This window comes from Haliotis asinina, chromosome 3 (assembly GCF_037392515.1).
Source record: "Haliotis asinina isolate JCU_RB_2024 chromosome 3, JCU_Hal_asi_v2, whole genome shotgun sequence".
NCBI classification, from domain to species: Eukaryota; Metazoa; Mollusca; class Gastropoda; order Lepetellida; family Haliotidae; genus Haliotis; species Haliotis asinina.
The window spans coordinates 25,607,211-25,626,521 of NC_090282.1; the positions used below are offsets into that span (position 1 = coordinate 25,607,211).

The 19,311-nt window shown below is 37.9% G+C and overlaps 1 protein-coding gene across 12 annotated transcripts in view; it reads left to right on the forward strand.

The window, feature by feature from the left end:
• Positions 1–19,311, forward strand: part of LOC137277737 (unconventional myosin-IXb-like) — a 96,697-nt gene that overhangs the window by 66,143 nt on the left and 11,243 nt on the right. For 3 of the 12 annotated variants that reach the window (XM_067809635.1, XM_067809639.1, XM_067809646.1), the window contains 15 exons: positions 3,146–3,352; positions 3,718–3,757; positions 3,877–3,990; positions 4,240–4,320; positions 5,292–5,402; positions 5,959–6,081; positions 6,464–6,613; positions 6,959–7,137; positions 7,558–7,737; positions 8,184–8,357; positions 9,819–9,876; positions 11,255–11,356; positions 14,372–14,588; positions 15,026–15,112; positions 16,012–16,110. In XM_067809635.1, the coding sequence (XP_067665736.1) occupies positions 3,146–3,352; positions 3,718–3,757; positions 3,877–3,990; positions 4,240–4,320; positions 5,292–5,402; positions 5,959–6,081; positions 6,464–6,613; positions 6,959–7,137; positions 7,558–7,737; positions 8,184–8,357; positions 9,819–9,876; positions 11,255–11,356; positions 14,372–14,588; positions 15,026–15,112; positions 16,012–16,110 (1,922 nt within the window). The remainder of the gene's footprint in view (positions 1–3,145; positions 3,353–3,717; positions 3,758–3,876; positions 3,991–4,239; positions 4,321–5,291; positions 5,403–5,958; positions 6,082–6,463; positions 6,614–6,958; positions 7,138–7,557; positions 7,738–8,183; positions 8,358–9,818; positions 9,877–11,254; positions 11,357–14,371; positions 14,589–15,025; positions 15,113–16,011; positions 16,111–19,311) is intronic. The other 9 variants (XM_067809638.1, XM_067809643.1, XM_067809645.1 and 6 more) reach the window with 7 other exon arrangements.

Sequence of the window (19,311 nt, forward strand, 5' to 3'; positions counted from 1 at the left end):
AGTTTTTCTGTTTGCATTATCTATGTACATGATTAACAGTGTCAGCTGGCACAGTCCCCATTACTGATGGGGAACTAGTTGTATGTGAAGTATGGTGTATTATCATGTGGTAGGCTCACTGTTTCCCTCCTTCCTGAGCCTGTGATATTCACCACACATGAACCATACATCTTACAGTAGTGTAGCCTCCGCTAGCTTTGCATGAGACTATTCTGTCAGTAGACAACTTTTACATGTCCATTTCATGCTCTCGTCCCTTAGATTATGTGGACTCTCCCGGAATGAGCTGATGGAAGGATCCATTGTTAAGAAAAAAGGGGAAGAGGGGTAGGATTAGCTGACATCTTGTAGATAGACATCATCAATTACTCATTGTCATGCTCATTGAAATTAGTGTTAACATTCTTGCAACTCATGTTTTTATTCGCTGAACATAAATTGCTGTATTTTGGTTACAGGTTTGTTTTCTCACAATAGTTTCATACATGAATAATGTGATAAAGAATACTATCAATAATTTGTGTTTTCAAAAATATAAATATTAAAGACTATCATGAAAGTAATATTTTATTGTGTATATTTAAAAAAAAATGTTATGGAATATGCTTAATCAATAAGCTAAGAGTAATTTATGACTTTCTAGTTTATTTTTTTTTCTATTTGCTTAAAGATTTTACCATGTGGCTCACACAATGCGAGTACTGCATAAGATACAGTAAGTCCAGGCTTTGAGGAATGCACTGTCAGGTTCATTCATGGGGGAACTTGTCGTGGACAACCAGGGGAAGGGGAATGTCATGTTGGCTCAGAGAATGGGAGGGTTGGATCTGCTATTGATACAGTAAAGGGTGATGGTTTTGTTGTTGGAAAAGGGTAAGATCCCTGTTGTCAAAGAAATTGGAGGGATACATTTTATCGCATTGAAGGGAGACTATTCCTTATGTGACAGCAAGGGGAGGATACTGTGGTATGGAAAGGGGAGTGATCTCTCATCAAGTCTAAGGGAGTTCTCTTGCCATAGAATGGGGAATGAACCTAGCCATCACAGGAAGGGAAACATATTCCTGTTGATGATGTTGATGGAGAGAGACCTTTGTTCCATGAAGAACATCATTCTTGAAAATGTGGAAATTTAGTTGCCACTGAATGAAGGTTGCTGCCAACAATTATTTTTGAAATTAGAAGAGAGGGTAGACATCAACTGGTATTGTACTTAAACACTGACAAGTTCCTGCCCAGCTGTTGGCAGTGCATTCTTGAGCTGTGTGACATTTGATAACTAATTCATGTAGGTGTACTACTTACTCGCATGATATTCAGGCCTAATGTGTGGCATATCAATCAGTTAAGTTAGGGTTGAGTTTGCATGAAGTTTTCTCACTACTACAAAACAGAAGTGTGATTCAATTAATTTCTCTGCATGATAATGGTAAATAATTGTGTTGTTGGGGTAAATAATACATATGATAAAAAATATGATGGTTCTTAATTTTAATGTTCATATGACATCATGTGGACTTTACAAAGAGATAGATAGCTTGATTTACAAAGAACAGGATCAGCAAAGTCTTAATGGTCCCGTGTATAGTAATATTTTGTAATGTTTGAAATGATATTTTGAAGGGGACATAAAATCATTAGTTACGTATTTGCTGTTTGGTTTGTGGTAGGTTTTTACCTTTCAGGAAGTTCTCTGAGCCTTGAACTGATTCTGTACAAATAATTGGTGCATCTCTTTCTATATCTAATTTGATCTGAAGACATTTGTACCATCTATAAAAATTACACTGTTTATATCATGGGTACCCACAGCTTGACATTGACAGAGCAGCACATGTCATGTAGTTTCACTGATGACAGTAAACTAAACAGTTGATACTGATGTGTGCATGTGTGTCCACTCACACAACATAACTGTATTGGCATGTTAACCACTTGATCTAAAAACTACAAAAACTTCTTACTTCACAAATATCTATACAGTTTCACTGTTCATATCTAGCACCATTCACAGTATTTTAATTTAACATGTGGCCAAGACCAGTACAGCTCCAAAATAACAAGGTTCCTTACTGTTTAGCGCATTTGTCTTAGGCGTGTGGCAGCTCTTAGGAAGATCATTTTTGAAGACTGCTGCAAATGTAAACTAATTCCTGATCCCGATTCGGCTAATTACTGGCATAAGTTCCCTGGAAATAATGTGGGACAGGTCCTCAGGTACTTAATGTTGCTATATCCTGAATTAAATCCATTCATTCACCCCCCAGATACTCAAATCAAACATGTATTTAGATTTAACAAGTGATTTCATTCAGTGACATCACAGAGAATTAGGATGTGGATGTGGACAGGAAGAGTTATGTTCCATTAGCGCAGGAATGATTGAATATACCATGTGTCCAGTATATTTCTCAGGATTATTATGTACTAAATGTGAATATTGGGTAAGAAATACAATAGCAAGTAAGTGGTTGATGTGTTCTTCATTATGTTCGGTGAAGCAATTAATATGTTATGACGAAGTAATTCTTTGACATGTTTTGATCATGTCAACAGTGAAATCATGAATATTTGATGCAAGTGATCAATGATAACAAATTGATGAAAGGATATGTTTTGATTCGCTGGATACATGAGCGCCAATGTTCATATAGTCATTAATGAGGAAATTGTGACTGGTTTGCACTGGAGTTGAAGAAATAGGATCTATAAATGATGTTGCCATGGTACATTGGACCGGCAGTTTCCAAGTTTGTCTGACTTAACCAGTATATTCCTTCAGTGTGCTCCTGTGTGTGCTTGTATATTGTGACATTTTCACATCGTAGTTGCTGTCGCTGTATTGACCCTTACTTGACCCTTATAGTCACAGCTTCATGCATATACCCAAGGGATTGAGAAGCAAGAGTCAATATGGCAAATAAAACTGGTATTCTGCCAACTGCAGTTAACATTAAATACTTTTTGCTTTATAAGTATTTACTGGCAATATGTGATTGTCCCCAAACCCCAGACTTCCTTTAGTGTGGAAGTTTGAATTTCGACAAAATATTTAGCAGAAACCAGTTTTGTTATTAGCTTCTGTACAGATTGTGTCCATCATGTTTTGTGCTTACTCTTTTATTTTGCTGTTTTGTTTATCTAGTCATCAGCCGAATGAAGAACGCTCACAATCTAGTCCGCATGCTAGCCCATCGAATGCATGCCCAGCCACTGTTGACGAGTGTTTTAGCGACGATGACAGTGTTTTTATGAAGCAGCATGGTGACTTAATGCACGAAGAGAAAATATTGGAGTCCCATATGTCTGCTGCAGACACTCGTGTCATCCGTAAAGCTGCAAAAATCATTATGTATGTTGGTCTTTTGTATGACATGTAAATGAGGGAGATTATATTCAAGGCAGTTTTCATGCAAATAGCGTTACAGTCAAACATTTATTTTTGTATATGTGCTATCAGTGGATCTCTAAATCAGCCTCGTACCTTTTTCTGTTGATTTTGTTAGTAATTATTTTTGATTTCCCAACTGTTCGTGCACATGTAGAAGCTTAAAGATACATTTTGGTAGATGTTCTGACAAATGTATAGATGCTTTAAGAGTGGAAATTGTGCTTCGTGTTATTGTATAGTCTTGTCATTCAGTCGATCTGTCTGCACAAAATGATGTTTCAATATGTATTTTATTTGTGTATGATGGTGACTTGTGCTAATTTCAGGAAAAGCAGGTCATTCAAACCTAAACCAAGACCATCTCTGGTAAGTTCAGTTGGAATGAAGATTCTTGTATTAAAGTCTTAGAATCTATGGACTTCACTTGATGATCTGGTATTGTACCATTCCTATCATTGAGCTGGTGGTAACATGTTGTGTTTCAGAGTTTCCGCGACATCAAGACATTGAAAGCCATAGCCAGCAGAACAATGATTTCCTTTGGTGGCACCCGTGTTGGATCCAAGAAACAACCGCCTACAGTTGGGGCTCAGTTCCAGGTGAGAGATTTCTTGCTACAAACATCATGTATTGTGGCAGAGTGTATTTCATATTTCATAACTGAAAGTTCATTTTATTCCTTAACAGCATGTACTGAAAAGTTTTGAGCCTACAAGAACTAACTTTGATCCAAGCCTACATTGAAATTTGTGTAATATTTACTAGGCTGAGTTGGAGGAACTGAACAAAATGTGACCAGACTCAAGACAGACTGTTGTGTGACTCCATGATATTCTTGTTTGTTTCAGTGGTCCCTGTCAAGGCTGATGCATACACTGAACAAAGCAAACCCTTTCTTCATTCGCTGTATCAAGTCAAATGCTGATAAGGTAAACAGCATACCTGTATTTGACTTACTATTACAGTGGCAGACACAGCCACTAGTCTGCTTGTGGGAGAAAATCTACAATTGTGGTCAATTTGTGCCAATATCTAGCTATTTTAGGTGAACCTTTTGTCTAATTTGAGCTGCTTTGGGTACAAATGAAGTATCCTCCTTGGATAAGCACACTCAATATGTCTTGAAATATAATTGTGATAATTGTGAAATGTGTTTAGTCAAGAGTCGCATTGCCCTAGCTGTTTTGTTATTAGATTCCATTATATGGTATTCTAAGTAAGAATGCCAAGTTTGTGTTTCTGTTTGTTTGGCATATCAAATATAGCTGTCATTTTTCTATATGGAGATATTTGGTGATAATAGTAGCTGAGTGTAGAAGATAGTTGAATTTTAGAATAAGTCGTCTACAAACCGTGTTGGTTATGGATTGGATGGTCAGGCTCAGTGAAGTTGTTCATGTACCATTGGGGCAATAGGGTAGCCTAGTGGTCAAACTTTCCCTATGGATGCCAATAACCCGGGTCTGATTCCCCACGATGATAGAATGTGTGAGGCCCATTTCTGGTGTTCCCTGCTGTGACATTGCAGGAATATTCCCCAAAAAAGTGTCAAGCCATAATCACTCATTCATGTACCATTGTACCTTTATTCTTTGCTTGTAATATCAATCACTGGATTATCTGAACAGCATGCCATCACACAGCTTGAACTTTTGCTAAATGTGGCATTAACAACAAACAGTATATATAATGGGCAGCAATGGAAACTCTAGTTTTGAAAAAATGAAATATCATAACAGTAACCATACTTTATGCTATGGTTTCTTGATGAAAAGTCAGACTTGTATTCCTTTGATGATCAATATACAATTGAGCATTGATTCCACATGGAATGGTTGTTGTTGTCTTCTGATGTGACCCTGTGTTTTTTTAGTGTAATAATGTGCTATTATTCTCCCAGGCTCCATGTGTGTTTGATGATGAGATAGTACTGAGACAGTTGCGATACACTGGGATGCTGGCCACTGTGAAGATACGACAGTCAGGCTACAACTACAGGCTCACGTTTGAGGTAATGCAAAGTCAATATTCTTTTGCACACGTGTAAGCTATATCTTAGATTTTGTACACGAGAAGCCGAATGTAATGGTAACAAGGGATATTGAGACGAATTAGAACTATTTTTATAAATATGAAACTTCTTTATACTTCAGAAGAAAGAAGTTTTATATCCATAAGAATACTCCTCAGTCTTCATCTACATAACTTCTAGAATGCCAAGCAAAGAAGAAAATGATATTGTGGATAGCAACTTCTTTGTGATTCATAAGCAACATTTGTATGTATTATATATGAAATACATGACAAAGGGGAACGAAACAGCCTTAGAGAAGTATATATGTTATAGCAGGTGTCATATATTACATTAAACTGACATAAAGGTGGAACAGTTCAGCTGCCTATCAAAGAAGATAAGATATTGAGACTGAATCTGTAACTTAGCTCTATAACAAAATGTTGGGATGATTTCAACAAGCAGCTGTTCTGTAGTGTTTCAGCTCGTGACTGTCATTGATATGCTTGTATGTTACGATAAACTGTCATAGTGTGGTAATTTGTGACTGCAGGAGTTCATCCAGTTGTACAAGATCCTGCTGCCTAAAGGACTTCTCAGCTCACAGGAGGATGTCAAGATATTCCTAGAAAGTATGGATCTCAACAGGGACAACTACCAGATTGGCAAGACAAAGGTATAGCCACGTTAGTGGCTACTGTGTTCCACCATGTTTTCAGGTTCTTGTTGAGGCATTGTATGAAGTGGAGACAGTGTGTCATTTCATGCAGGATGATGATAAGGAGATGTTTTAAATTCTGTCATATAATTTGAGTTTTCATATTGGCATGGAGATTTGCTTTGACTGTTGTTGGGGTGACCGAGTTATCAAGGTGGGCTTTCAGCTATATTTACTGTCCCCAAACCTAATCCTCCTTTTGTGTTATTGAGATGTGGGAGGAGTAAGAAGAAGAGATGTAAGAAGAGCTGATTAAATGCAGGACAGGACCCGAACCCCTCATCCAACTTTTAGCCTTTGCCTGTTTTTGAATGTCACATGTTTGAGTATCATCATCCAGGTGTTTTTGCGTGAGAGTGAGAAGCTGATGTTGGATGAAGCACTTCATCGTGCCATCATGGAGCGGGTCATCAAGATACAGCGGTGGGTTAAGACCATACTAGAAAGACAGAACTACACCCGGCTACGAACAGCAGTTGTCCTAGCACAGGTAAGGTTATTCCATGCATGCAGCTGACCTCATTTCATTTCACTTAAACCACATCTGTGGTCTTTTTGTCTTGTGTCTACTAGTTGTAGTTGTTTATTGATGGTACTCAGTGTTTCCCTGCCTAGTTCTCAGCATCAAGATTATTAATGAGTTCGTACATTGCATTAGATACACTATAAGAAAATTAAAAGTACTGAGACCACGTGCATAGTTGATCATCCATAAAAACTTGTCATTCCTATTTCTTACAATTTCTAGAATGCCTCTCAGTCAAATATTTGTTTACTGCCCATAATGTTTATGTGAGAACAACACGTACATAATGATACCCGACACTGGTTTCAGAAATGTACAAGACGATGGCTTGCCCAGAGAACTCTCTCTAGTCTCCGCCTGGAGTTTGATGCTGCTCTGGCTATTCAGCGATGGTACCGGGGTATCACTGTCCGAAGATGGTACCTGGATTATCAGAAAAATGTCATTTGTATACAAACAGCAGTCAGAGGCTTCCTCGCTAGAAAAAGGTAAAGCTGGATTGATGCACCTCGGTAGGGCTGCACTGGATGGAAACATCCTTCACATGTTGATATGCCTTTGCAAATCACTGATCATATGTTACTCTGTGCTCAATGAGTTCTCCATTATATTACTTTGCTTTGAAACAGTTATTGCTGATATGTAACAGGCAATAATCCGTGATGTAGTTTTTGCAAGCTTGCAATTATTTATGATATATAAGAAAGTTATGATCAGTAATTCATGAAATTTAAAAGCAATAGTTCTTTAACTTGAAAGAATCTTGAATCTTGAAAGAAATAGTTGTTCTTTTTCCTCTTGTGTCGTGTAGTAAAGTAATGATTGTACCTGAACTGTTCCACTTAAAGCATGACTATGGTATATATAATATATAATACTTTGTTAACTAGTTGTCATGTTTGCTCCAGACATCACCAAATGTTGGTTAACCGTGACATGAAACGGAAGGCCGAAGAAGAACAAGTGCGGCAGAAACTGGAAGACCTGCAGTCATCCACCAGCGATGAAGGCGTGCTGCTGAAGGGCTCCAGTGCTGAGGAGCTGTTGGAGCGTGAATGTGAAGCATTACACAGGAGAGATTCAGAGGAGTGAGTACATCCTCCTCTGCAACTTGACAAAGGTGGTGGAGAAGAGTAGAAGGGTCAAGTGTTTCCTCAGCATTCTAATGGTCTGGGTTCTAATACCTGCATTAATACAATGTGTAAAGCCCATTTCTAGTGACCAGCTGGAGTAATTGTCAAAATGGCAAACTCACTAACGTTGTGGAGCTCCTGGTCACATTTCGAAAGCAATCTTATCACACAGTTGATTGTAACGTTGATGTGGCGGTCACTGAGTGATTAGATGACGTAAGACACCAACCACTTACTCTCTATATGGATTGTTGTGATCTTGGGAAGTATTCGTATATGTTGAACTATTTAATAGTGTTGATACTGATTTTTTTCGCAAATGATTGCAATGGATAAAAATGTTTTGATGAACACTTATGCAGTACTTCCTTTTGTCAAATGTGTGCTTTGTGTGTTACCAGGAGCAGTGGTATCCTTGAAGATTCTGAATCAGAGACAACATCTGAACCCAAGAGCCGAGTTGTGTCGGGGACATCACCCCCCATCACCCCTACCAGTTCTGGGTCAGGGTCAGTGTTTATACCTCGCGGAGAAAATAAAGATGATAGCTGGGAACATACCAGGAGCCCCGGGAGGTAGGGACACCAAAGTGGAAGCGGATGTCAGTAACACTGTTGTGGTGAACTGAATGTGGGTTGTAGTACAGGGAATCTCAGTAGGATTGTCATAGGGAACTCAAATAGAGATTCTTGTTCTGAAGGTCTCAGCATGACTGTCATAGGGAAACTGATGCATTGATTGTTGGTCTGAAGATTGTTGGTCTGAAGATCTCAGTGTTCTGGAGATCTCAGTAGGACTGTCATAATGAACTGATGTAGAGATTGTTAATCTGGGGATCTAAGTAGGACTGTCATAGGGAAGTGATGTACAGATCTCAGTAGGACTGTAATAGGGAACTAATATATAGATGGTTTGTTCTGAAGATCTCAGTAGAACTGTCATAAGGAAGTGATGTAGAGAATGCTGTTCTGAAGATCTCAGTAGGACTATCATAAGGAACTGATGTAGAGATTGTTGTTCTGAAGATCTCAGTAGGACTATCATAGGGAACTAATGTGTAGATTGTTGTTCTGAAGATCTCAGTGGGACTATCATAGGGAACTATAGTGTAGATTGTTGTTCTGGATGTCTCAGTAGGACTATCATAGGGAACTGATGTAAAGATTGTGGTTCAGGAGATCACAGTAGGACTATCATAGGGAACTGATGTAGAGATTATTGTTCTGAAGATAGAAGTCAGTAGTACTAGCATAAGGAACTGATGTAAAGATTGTGGTTCAGGAGATCACAGTAGGACTATCATAGGGAACTGATGTAGAGATTGTGGTTCAGGAGATCACAGTAGGACTATCATAGGGAACTGATGTAAAGATTGTGGTTCAGGAGATCACAGTAGGACTATCATAGGGAACTGATGTAGAGATTATTGTTCTGCAGATAGAATTCAGTAGTACTAGCATAAGGAACTGATGTAGAGAATATGTTCTGAAGATCTCAACATGACTATCATAGGGAATGTATGTACAGATTGTTCTGGAGACCTCAGTAGGACTATCATAGGGAACTGATGTAGAGATAGTGATTCTAGACAGTTGTAGGGAACTGAATAAAGGTTATGATACCGAAAATCTCAGCAGGAACGTTTTAGGGAACTGGTGGTCAAGGAGGTCTCAGTGGGAATGTATTAGGGAACAGAAGTTGTGGTTGTGTGGTCCTTTGCTCTTGACTCTGGCAGCTCAGGTTCTGTAAGATCTTGAAAGACTGCAATGACATGATTTGTAGTATGAGGATTTTCTTTTATTGTTCCAGAAGTTATATACAGTCATATCCTGATGAGTCGAATCGCTGGGGACCAAAGAGTAAATTCGACATATCATTGTATTTGAGACATTTGGTAGAAAAAGAAAATGGTCGGGACTGACAGCTACTTTGAGACACTGGCATTCGAGTCATCAGGATTTGACTGTAATTGCAGACAGTTTATTATTCACAAAGGTGGTGCATAGCAACTTGTGTAACATTTGTAAATATTTCAGAGTGCAAGAACTGGCACGGGCCTTCCAGTCTCAGCCAAATACACCCAGTAAGGATGAGGTAAGTCATTGTATTGGCTAAGCCTTTGCACTTACAAGTCATAGACAGACACACTGTTAGAAGGCATAGGCATTAGGATGAAGTGGGTGAGAGTAGGAGAATTGGGATAGGCCTTGCAGTGGATAATTTCACAATGTCTCATTTGGAAACCATCTCTTTGATGACTGGTATGATATCTTTTAATGTTGTCAAGTTAAGGTTTTATTGCTTTGGCGCTCAATTTCATCTTAACATCTAAGATTTTGGTGAGCAGGGATCATTGTTGCTAACACTTTACAGCTCTGCTTCCTTTGTATTATTTGTGAGCACATATTCACAAAAAAAATGTGAAACCAGAGTTGCCCCCCCTTGTCCAAGTTGTACCAGAGTAACCTCCCATGTCCTCTTGTTTTGGGTTATGTTGCATGCGGTCACTAGGTTATATCTTCCCCACTATATATGTTTTTAACAAAGTAATTTATACTTGTTGATTACATTCTGTTAAAAATGATCCCATAGTATTATCTTATTTTGCAAAATACTTTTTTATTTAACGAATTATTTTATTGTGTCAACTTCCTTTCAAACTTTGTTGCATAATTTCAAATAATTGTCACAGCGTAAGAAAATTATTTTGAAACCTTTTTTAATTTTGTTTGCTCTCTTGTGATCACAATGGCTAGTCAATGATCGGTTACGTGCGTCACTTCCTATGGGGAAAATATCAAATATCACATTGTAGGAACGTTATTTGGATTCCTTTTTAAATTATTTTTGCTTTTTTTTGCGTTCGCAATAGCTAGTCACTTACATTGTGCGTTAAATAAATATTGAAGCCAGAAGCTAGTTTCAAATGGCATGTGGCACCTGCAGAAGCCGTCAGTTTCACTACATGTCTCTCTTGTTATGCAGTCACACACATCTCTGTGCTCCCATATTGTATTGATGTCATATGGAGCATGTAGGGTGGTTGCATGACGTGATGGCACTGGTAACTTGGCGCACACAAACACTGTGTGGTTGCACAACTTTCTCACAAAATGTCTATTTTTCTGATCTTTGTAGTCTGTTACATAATAAACTGTAACTGTTAACTACTGAGAGAATTTAAGATCAACAGTTATGTGTGTAATGTCCATTTGATCTTTTGGTGAAGATGTTCAACTTTCTAACATGTCTGTATCGTTTCCAGTGCATGGAAGAAAAGATAAATTAGAAATGATTTCATTGTAAATAAGTTGGATAAGGTCAGATGTGATTGTCCAGAGCGATGTATTTTGTAACATCGTAAGCTGTTTAGGGAATGCATGTTGTAACATAGATAAGCACAGTTTGCACTTAAAGCCATTTAAACTGGGCTCTAATTTGACCATGTCAACTCCTCTATTGTGCCAATCAGAATGACGGCAGGAAGTATTTTATCCGCCGAGGATCTCAAAGATGGAAACCCAAAGAGCAGAGCCCAGCCCCTCTAGCTAAACAGGAGTCTTTCTCCGATATGGTGAGGCATCGTCCCCGTTTGCTGCCGCTGCAGGCTAGCTTTGTGTCCCTGTTTGACCGATATAGTGTCTTCGTGCGGGACATTACACTATAGGTCTTATCTGGAGAACATCTTAATAGCGGCATGTTTGTACAACCACTGACAGTATATTATTCAGACTAGCACAGGGTTTTCCCAGAATTGAGGACGACCAAGCCGAGCATTGTAAGTCTTGTTTCAAACAAACATTTTGAAATTGTGGAATTACCAATAACTTCTTTGAGAGGCATTGAGAATTTCGGTCAGTAAGAAAGAAAAACTAGCTACCTGAAGAAGTTGTTCATCTATGTATTGCTACGCGTCCTTTCAATTACAGAGTTATAGTTGAAAGTATATTTTGTTAGGTTTCTGTCCGAAATAACTGATAATTTACTTTGGCTTTGTAAATTGGTGTCTGCCTACATATTATGTAGGATGACTGCATTGAAAAAATACAGTTACTGAGTCTGGGAAGACCCTGTATTTAGTACTGACAGTAGTGTCAGCAACTTGGTCTCTAATTTTGATTTATTGACATCTCAATTACTTACTAACTTTTTCAGATTAAACCAGTTTTTAGATGTGATACAGAACCATTTAGTGTTGGCAGGCAGGCACATTTTTGAGTTGGTTTTTACAGTTTGAAAAAAGCTGAATATTTTACATATTTGTTAGCATTTTTTCTATATTTCATACCTATAAAAACCCACTCTGATAATACTATTTTAAGTATTGTTTTGTTTTTTTGGAAATTGTACATCAGATAAAAATGGATTTGCTGATTTAAACAATTTCCACAAATTTGATGGGACAGGGTTCATATATTTCTCCAGATAAGAAAATTTTATTCATTCATCTTTTACCAAACCAATGTCTCATTTGTCTTTCTTCATCTGTCTGTGTCTGTCTTTGTCTGTCTGTCCCTTTTATTGGCACGCCACCTTGCTTGTATCATGTATTGTCATGGAAATCAAACTGTGATGCAATCTAGGGTAACTTATGTACCTTTGAACCTTTGGTGGAAACAAATTAATTTTGTTTAAAAGTTTGACTTGCCGCAGTGAAACTGATGTGGATGCCATTGATATAGGTAGATAACATTTGGAAGTAATTGGTTGTATAGTGTTAATTATTTGAAACACAAACTATTCTGAAACCGTGACATGTATTTTGACTGGAAAATATAGCAGGAAGTGCTTCTTAATTTCACCCAGTTCTCTTTATGTTAGCTTTTCCTTCAGAGAATTCTTTTTCACTCAAACTGACAATGCTTCCTTTTCTGTACAAAAGTAGTCTCCTAAATTCAATTGCATCTTCGTGTAATCACTAACTGTTTGTACAGTTCTTCATGGCATCCATAGTTTAATCAGTTCACAAGCTTCACTGACTTGGTCATGCTTTCTCTGCACACTATCATCATTGTGTCATTTGCTCTTTGAAAACATTGGGACACAAGAACTTTTTCTCAGGAAAAAAAGACCTGAATATGTACAGTATATAGAAGTTACCCAAATGTGATATGTAATTTAGGTTTTTTCAGGTTCATATATACAATTAACAAAAGTAGGGAATATTTCATTTTGCGAGCATACAACTAGCCGCTGCCAGTGAGAAAAAGCAATATATATCCATACAGATTAAACATTTCCAAAAGAATGGAATCAATTGTCACACTTTCCCTTAATTTCACTTCATCATCTGTTTTGTCCTTGGCTTCATCATTCTCATCTTGCAAATTCAGTATTCCCTACTATTTTTTAAATGGTATATATGTTAGAAAATGAGGGTTGCAGTTAGTGGTTTCACTGCTAACATGGGTACAATGTGTGAAGCCATTTCTGGCGTTCCCAACCATAATATTGCTGGAATATTGCTACTAGTGGTATGAAACTGAAGTCACTCACTCACTCTTGCTATGAGTGATTTGCTGTGCCCAAAGTTTTACCAAAATATCAATATGGCTTTCTCATGGAAAGAGAGATATGTTTATAAATTCGCATATAATGTTTCATCAGCATCAAGCACTTATAGTAAGTGATTTCAATACCATGGTATCCGGCATGTATACACTGTACCTTAAAATAGTTAAACTGTTGTCATTAGTACCATCTACTTGTAACAGTCTGTAGCACAGTTCTTTTAGGGTACATCAGAACTCTTTTCTGATTTTGTTTGATACTTCAGTTAGGTCATTTACCTGGAAATTATATGTGTGAAATACCTAGTGAGTTCATTGTGTCAGCAACAGTCTTTGATTCTTTGACATACACACAGCACTCCATAACATTCCTGCTCTACTAGCTGAAGCACTAACTTGCAATTACGAATTGTCGACATTGTGCAGCTTTTGTTTCTGGCGAAAACTGACGATCCTCATTTCTCCAGTTTTGTAAAATGTTAAATACTCTCATGCTGATCGTGTAATTGAAATACTTTGCAATCTGCATGGATAATAGAGTTTTGTTTTTCAATTAGGTTGTGGTAATGCCAATTTGTCTCATAACAGCTTAGAAGTGATGAGGTGGAATGCCTGTCTGGAAATACCATGGCCATTTGCTTCTGTTTTGCTTTGGGAATGCAACGGAACATACATGTATTTGGCATTTGTTCACAAGGGTCACTTTGTTTGTCTTTGTTTGTCTATGTGTTGACTGATGCGGTGATTGGGGAGAACCCCTGTCTAGACAGTTCGTAGTAATATGTGCTAACTGATAAACCTAAGGTCTACTAATATATATCTAATTCACTAATTACTTACAACCGGTAAAGTTTTCTTTGTTAGCAACTTATACCAGAGAAGGAGATTCACTGAATTCTTTTGTTAATTTTCTCTTTATGGACCAACACTAGCATATTGAAGGATTCCACCACTGAAAATTAGAACATCATTGTCAAAGAAAAAATATGAAAGAATGTGGAATTATAGTATCATAAGTGAAAGAGACGAAAAGCAAAATTTATGACATAAGTTTCTGAATGTTTCTTTTGACCAATCAGGAACTGTCCCCTACTCAGCCATCGGACACATTAACCACAGCATTCCCCTTGTCCCCGGACAAGATACAAGCCATAGAACATGTAGTGTCCAAACACAAGGACAGACATGACCAGCAGCAGGTTGATGGAGACAGACTGCAGCCTGACGTAGCTGGTGCCCCTCCTCATCTTAGTCCATTCCACAGGGTGAAGAAAGGCTTCAAGAACATGATGGGAGGTGAGTTGTCATTGAGATCTTGTCTTCTGCTGTTCGTAGGTGCTTCTCTCTGCATTTCAAAGTTCAACAAACCAAGCTGTGTATTTGGCATGGATGATGGTGTGTTTGGTTCCTGAATTTCGTGTTTGATCTTACCCTCTGTATGTTAGTGCATGGTTAGTTTTAAAATTTGTGGATGTGTGAGTTTGTTTGTACTTTCAATGTCTAAACGAAGGATAAGTAATCAGATGGTTTCAATTCAGGTCAAGTGCAACTGCTAGCTGACAAAGTTAATGGGTAGACTGATCCTGATTTTAAGAGTAAAGTCTAGCTAACTGATGTTTTGACATGTTCTCAGATCATCACAACTTACTGCATGTTCCTTTGAACCTTTGATTCGCTTTTGTTTTTCACATGATTGAAAATGTGTGTAGTGTAAGCCAATTGTTGATCTCTAGATTTTATAGACGCCAAAGGTTGTGGTCCCTCAACCCTTATCATGCGCCACACAAGGAATTCATTCCGAACTCTATTTCGCGACAAGAGTGAGTTATAAGCGTGTGTCTGGACTCGTCCAGTAGTGATACTTTACTGCACGTGCCCACTAATCCTGACACTCTCGACATGGCATGCACAGTGTTTCACTCTTATCCAACTCTTGGCTGCAATGATTGTCTCAAATGTACCAACTTCTGGGTCTGAAACTATGGAAAATTCCTTTTCAAATACAGAATGGTCATTTCTGTCTGTACAACATCTTGCTTGGATACGTGAATTATCAGTAATACTGTTTTTTTCTGTGAATGATCCCATTTTTTCTTTCAATCCACCCTCTCTTGTTGAAATTTCATTCTGAGAATGAAATCTTATTGCCAACGGTCTGATCTTCAAACTACATACCGGTTTCTTAGCTATATATGAATGACACTTTAAATGAAGATTGTGTGTTTAGTCTTTCTAAATAATAAACCACTGTGCATAACTTTATCATTAACTTGCAAGCAGCACAAATGTGTGGATTTCATAGCCACTTTAACATTTTCTCATTAGAACATCTGAAGATCAGTTAAGCAACAGGCTGGCTATAAATTATTCTGAAATGAAAAATAATATTAGATACAGTTCCAGACAAAATCTTCTTTTAAAAACAATATGAATATTAGATTTGTGATCCAGTGCATTTGCATGCTTTATTTATAACTGAGAAAGAATTTGAAGAGAATGGCACTGACTCAAGATTCAGGGTCTAAGTGTTGATTTCTATGTTTCCAAGGTGATAGAAACATTTAAGACCCAGTTTGTTAACCAGCGTTCATAAATGAGTCAACAGAACTGTCAGGTAGCGACCCATTTCAATAGGGAGCACAGTTCCATGTTTAAGTGATCTTTGACAAGTAATATTTTCAAGTGAGTGGGTGTAGACGATGCTAGTGTTGTATTCCAGGCAAGAAGAAAGAGAGAGGACACACAGACAGCGATGAGGAATCTGAGGAGGCCGCCTCACCCAGCAGTAAAACATCGCCCAGTAAACGCCCACAAGATCGTAAGTGATCAGGAATGGGCTCAGTGTTAAGTGACTGTGAACTTCTCTGTAAACCTGATAGAGGTTGTGGGGTAACTTAGTGGTTAAAATAGTCGCTTGGCACAGAGAAGGGTTTGATTAACTATGGGAGGGAAACCCTTTTCTGAGGTGCCCATCAGAGTTGTAGGGATATTGTGTAGAAAGTGGTAGATCATCATACTCAGTGTCAGCCATGTGTTGTTCTGTCTTTATATGTTCAGTTATGGTTAAAGGCCAACTGTTTATCAGAGTGACATTCGTAATGCCATGTAAGAACTGAAAAGAATCAGTGATGTACCAGTCAGTCTTTTCCAGTTCACTACATGTAGGAGTGTCTGACAAATAATACTGAGTAGCGATATCTGCAAGGGGATGTTTTAATAATAGTTCAAAAGTAACATAGTGTGCTGCCTGAAGGACCATTGGCATTTCCTTGTGAACTGGAGCCTTTTCCATGTATTAGGTGGATACTCTGTTGTATATCATTATTGCTGACTGGTTAAGATGTATATCTTACCCAAAGTAAAAGAAGAGAGTTGTCAAGTTCTTTAGGTTTCCAATGTGACTTATGGTTGCTAGTACCTTAAGCAGCAAGTGATAGCATCTGTGGCATTTGAAGAGAGGGAATCTGAAGTCACCCATTCAATTGTTACCACAGCTTATTCAAAGTTGGTGATGGTGGTGTAGCCTAGTGGTTAAATCGTTCATAAATAAATTAGTCATGCCGAAGACCCAGGTTCGATCCCCACATGGGTACAATGTGTGAAGTACTTTCGTGGTGTCCTGGTGCCATGATATTGCTGGAATATTGTTGTAAATGGCGTAAAACTGAACTCACTTTAAAGCAGGTTAAAATAAGGATACATCAGTATTAACTTGTTTGATAGGTTAGGGGTAGAACCTACTCTGAAATGTCTTTTTTGTTTGTTGTAAGGAAGTTGGTCATCCATAAGGCTTGCCCTTATTTCTCTCAAAGAAGCCGAAGGATAGATCAGTTTGGGATCCTGGAAATTTGTCCCTAAGTCCTACTTTCTTGTCATGATGTTTTCATATGCATCATCACAGTTTCAAAGGTTTCTTGTGTCTGTTTTCCTGAAGTGCAAATATGTCAACTCTACTGAGAATAGCAGTGTTCATGTACATAATAAGTAATGTATGACATAAACAATTACGCATGTTTGCTCCATGTTGTGCTTCTAACGTCAGCAGTAGACGCATGCTACTTACATCATAAACACTAACAACAGTTGTCCTTGTAACATGTCTTCACGTGATGGGCCAAGACCTGCCTGGTCCAAAGAAATGGTAGCAGCAGCAGCACTATCGACAGAGTTAATTCAAGGCTAATCACCTAGCTGGGCAATGGCATCACGGACCTGCATGATCAGAAGCATGACTCATGTTTGTATCAACAGACATGTTTTTCTTCCTTCAGGGTTCCAGAATAGGGAATATTCTTTTCAATTAATTTGGGGAAAAGTCAGTCAGTCTCTTCATCTGAACTTTGAGTTACTGGTACAAACTTTTGTGTTATATGTGTGTGTTTTCTTCATAGTAGTTTTTCCAGGACTTGGCAGCTAACATACTAATGATTTAGGGGACAGTAGTGTAGAATACAGATATGCACTTGTTTCAGTATTTTAGCCATTTAAAAAATGGAAAAAGGCAACTGTTATGGTGATTTCATTTTTTTAGCATTGAGCAATTATGGTAAATATTTCTTCAACATTAGGTAGATATATGGTCCTTGGGCTGTTTTGTATGCAGAATGACTGACTTGCACTGACATTGAAGACTTTTATCGTTTAAAGTTCGAGTGTTTCCTCCTCACTTCCTGGTGTTAGTGTCAAGGTTGATATTTCTGTATGTCTTTTTACAGCCAGTTCTAAAATGAACATGGTGTAGAAGAGATGATTGAGGGTCTACATGTGTGTCATAGTAGCATCAGAGTAATAAAGACCTGTCAACTAAGGCAGGAGAACTGGAAGTCAAGAAGATGCTGAGAAAATTTGGTGTCTTTTTCACACTTTTATGTTATGTTTTTGAAAGGATGCAATGATTTGGAGTGTGTTTATAACAAGGATAAATTTTCAGAAATTCATAACCTGTTTACGTTACATCTGTTGGAACCCTCGTGTAAGTAGATTTTCTGAAGATGAGCATATAGGGAGAGATGCCTTTCTGATTAAATTAGTGTGTAGGGGACTCCATTTATGACATTAATCCATGAGTGACTTCAACCTTGTGGACAGCAACATAATTATGATAATCATATTCACACATAGTGTACTACAAGAGGACTGATGATCAGTCAGTTGTTACACAAACAAGCCGCACTTGTTCAGACATGTGCCATCTGTATGTGAGATCGGTCTTTGATAAAATGTTTTCACCAGGTGCGAAAGGTAAGATCTAAGTGTAGCTATTTTATGTACAACACTGCAAGAAATTTGTTTTGATAGTTTCAAATTTTAACTTTTCTAATAAGTTGTATTTTTTGCATTTAGAAATAAATAGTGTTGTTTATCTTAGTCAAATTTGAGATAAACTGCTCTGAAACTGTTATGGATGTGACTTCTTTGTGGGTAGCTCTTCACCAGTCAGTTCCATGCCAAGTTGAATTCCAAGTTTTAGTTTGGAGAGGAATTTGTTTCAGGCATTGAATATCTGTTACTGCAATTGATTGTCTGTTAACTTTGAGACATGTCTTTAGGGAAATCTCAGTAAAGTAAGAATCTCTCAAGTGAATTGTTGATTTACTCATACTCTCATGAGCATTGTCCTTATCGTGTTGTAATTGCTACATTCGTAAGAAGTTAAAGCTTCCATTCTCTCACTGATCATGTGACTTGCACTGTCATCTCTGTCACAGCAGCTTTCATTCTTTACTACTGGCAACAAGCAGTAGCAGCTGTCTTGTAGTGTCAGAGGCTGCTAGCACACATTTCTTTTAGTTTTTTAAAGTATAGTACCACTAATTTATATGAAATGAAATGGTCTGGCATAGCATCCAGTTATGTGATAAGTCCACAGCTTGACTATGTAAGTGACTATTCACCTGATCCTCTTGAGACAGAAAGGCATTTTATATTAGGCTGTGAAAAGAGACCCTTGGGTATTCTGAGTTGGAATAGGTCTCCTGCAACATTTAGGTGGTTAAGGTTGTCTGTACCTTTCTAGTAT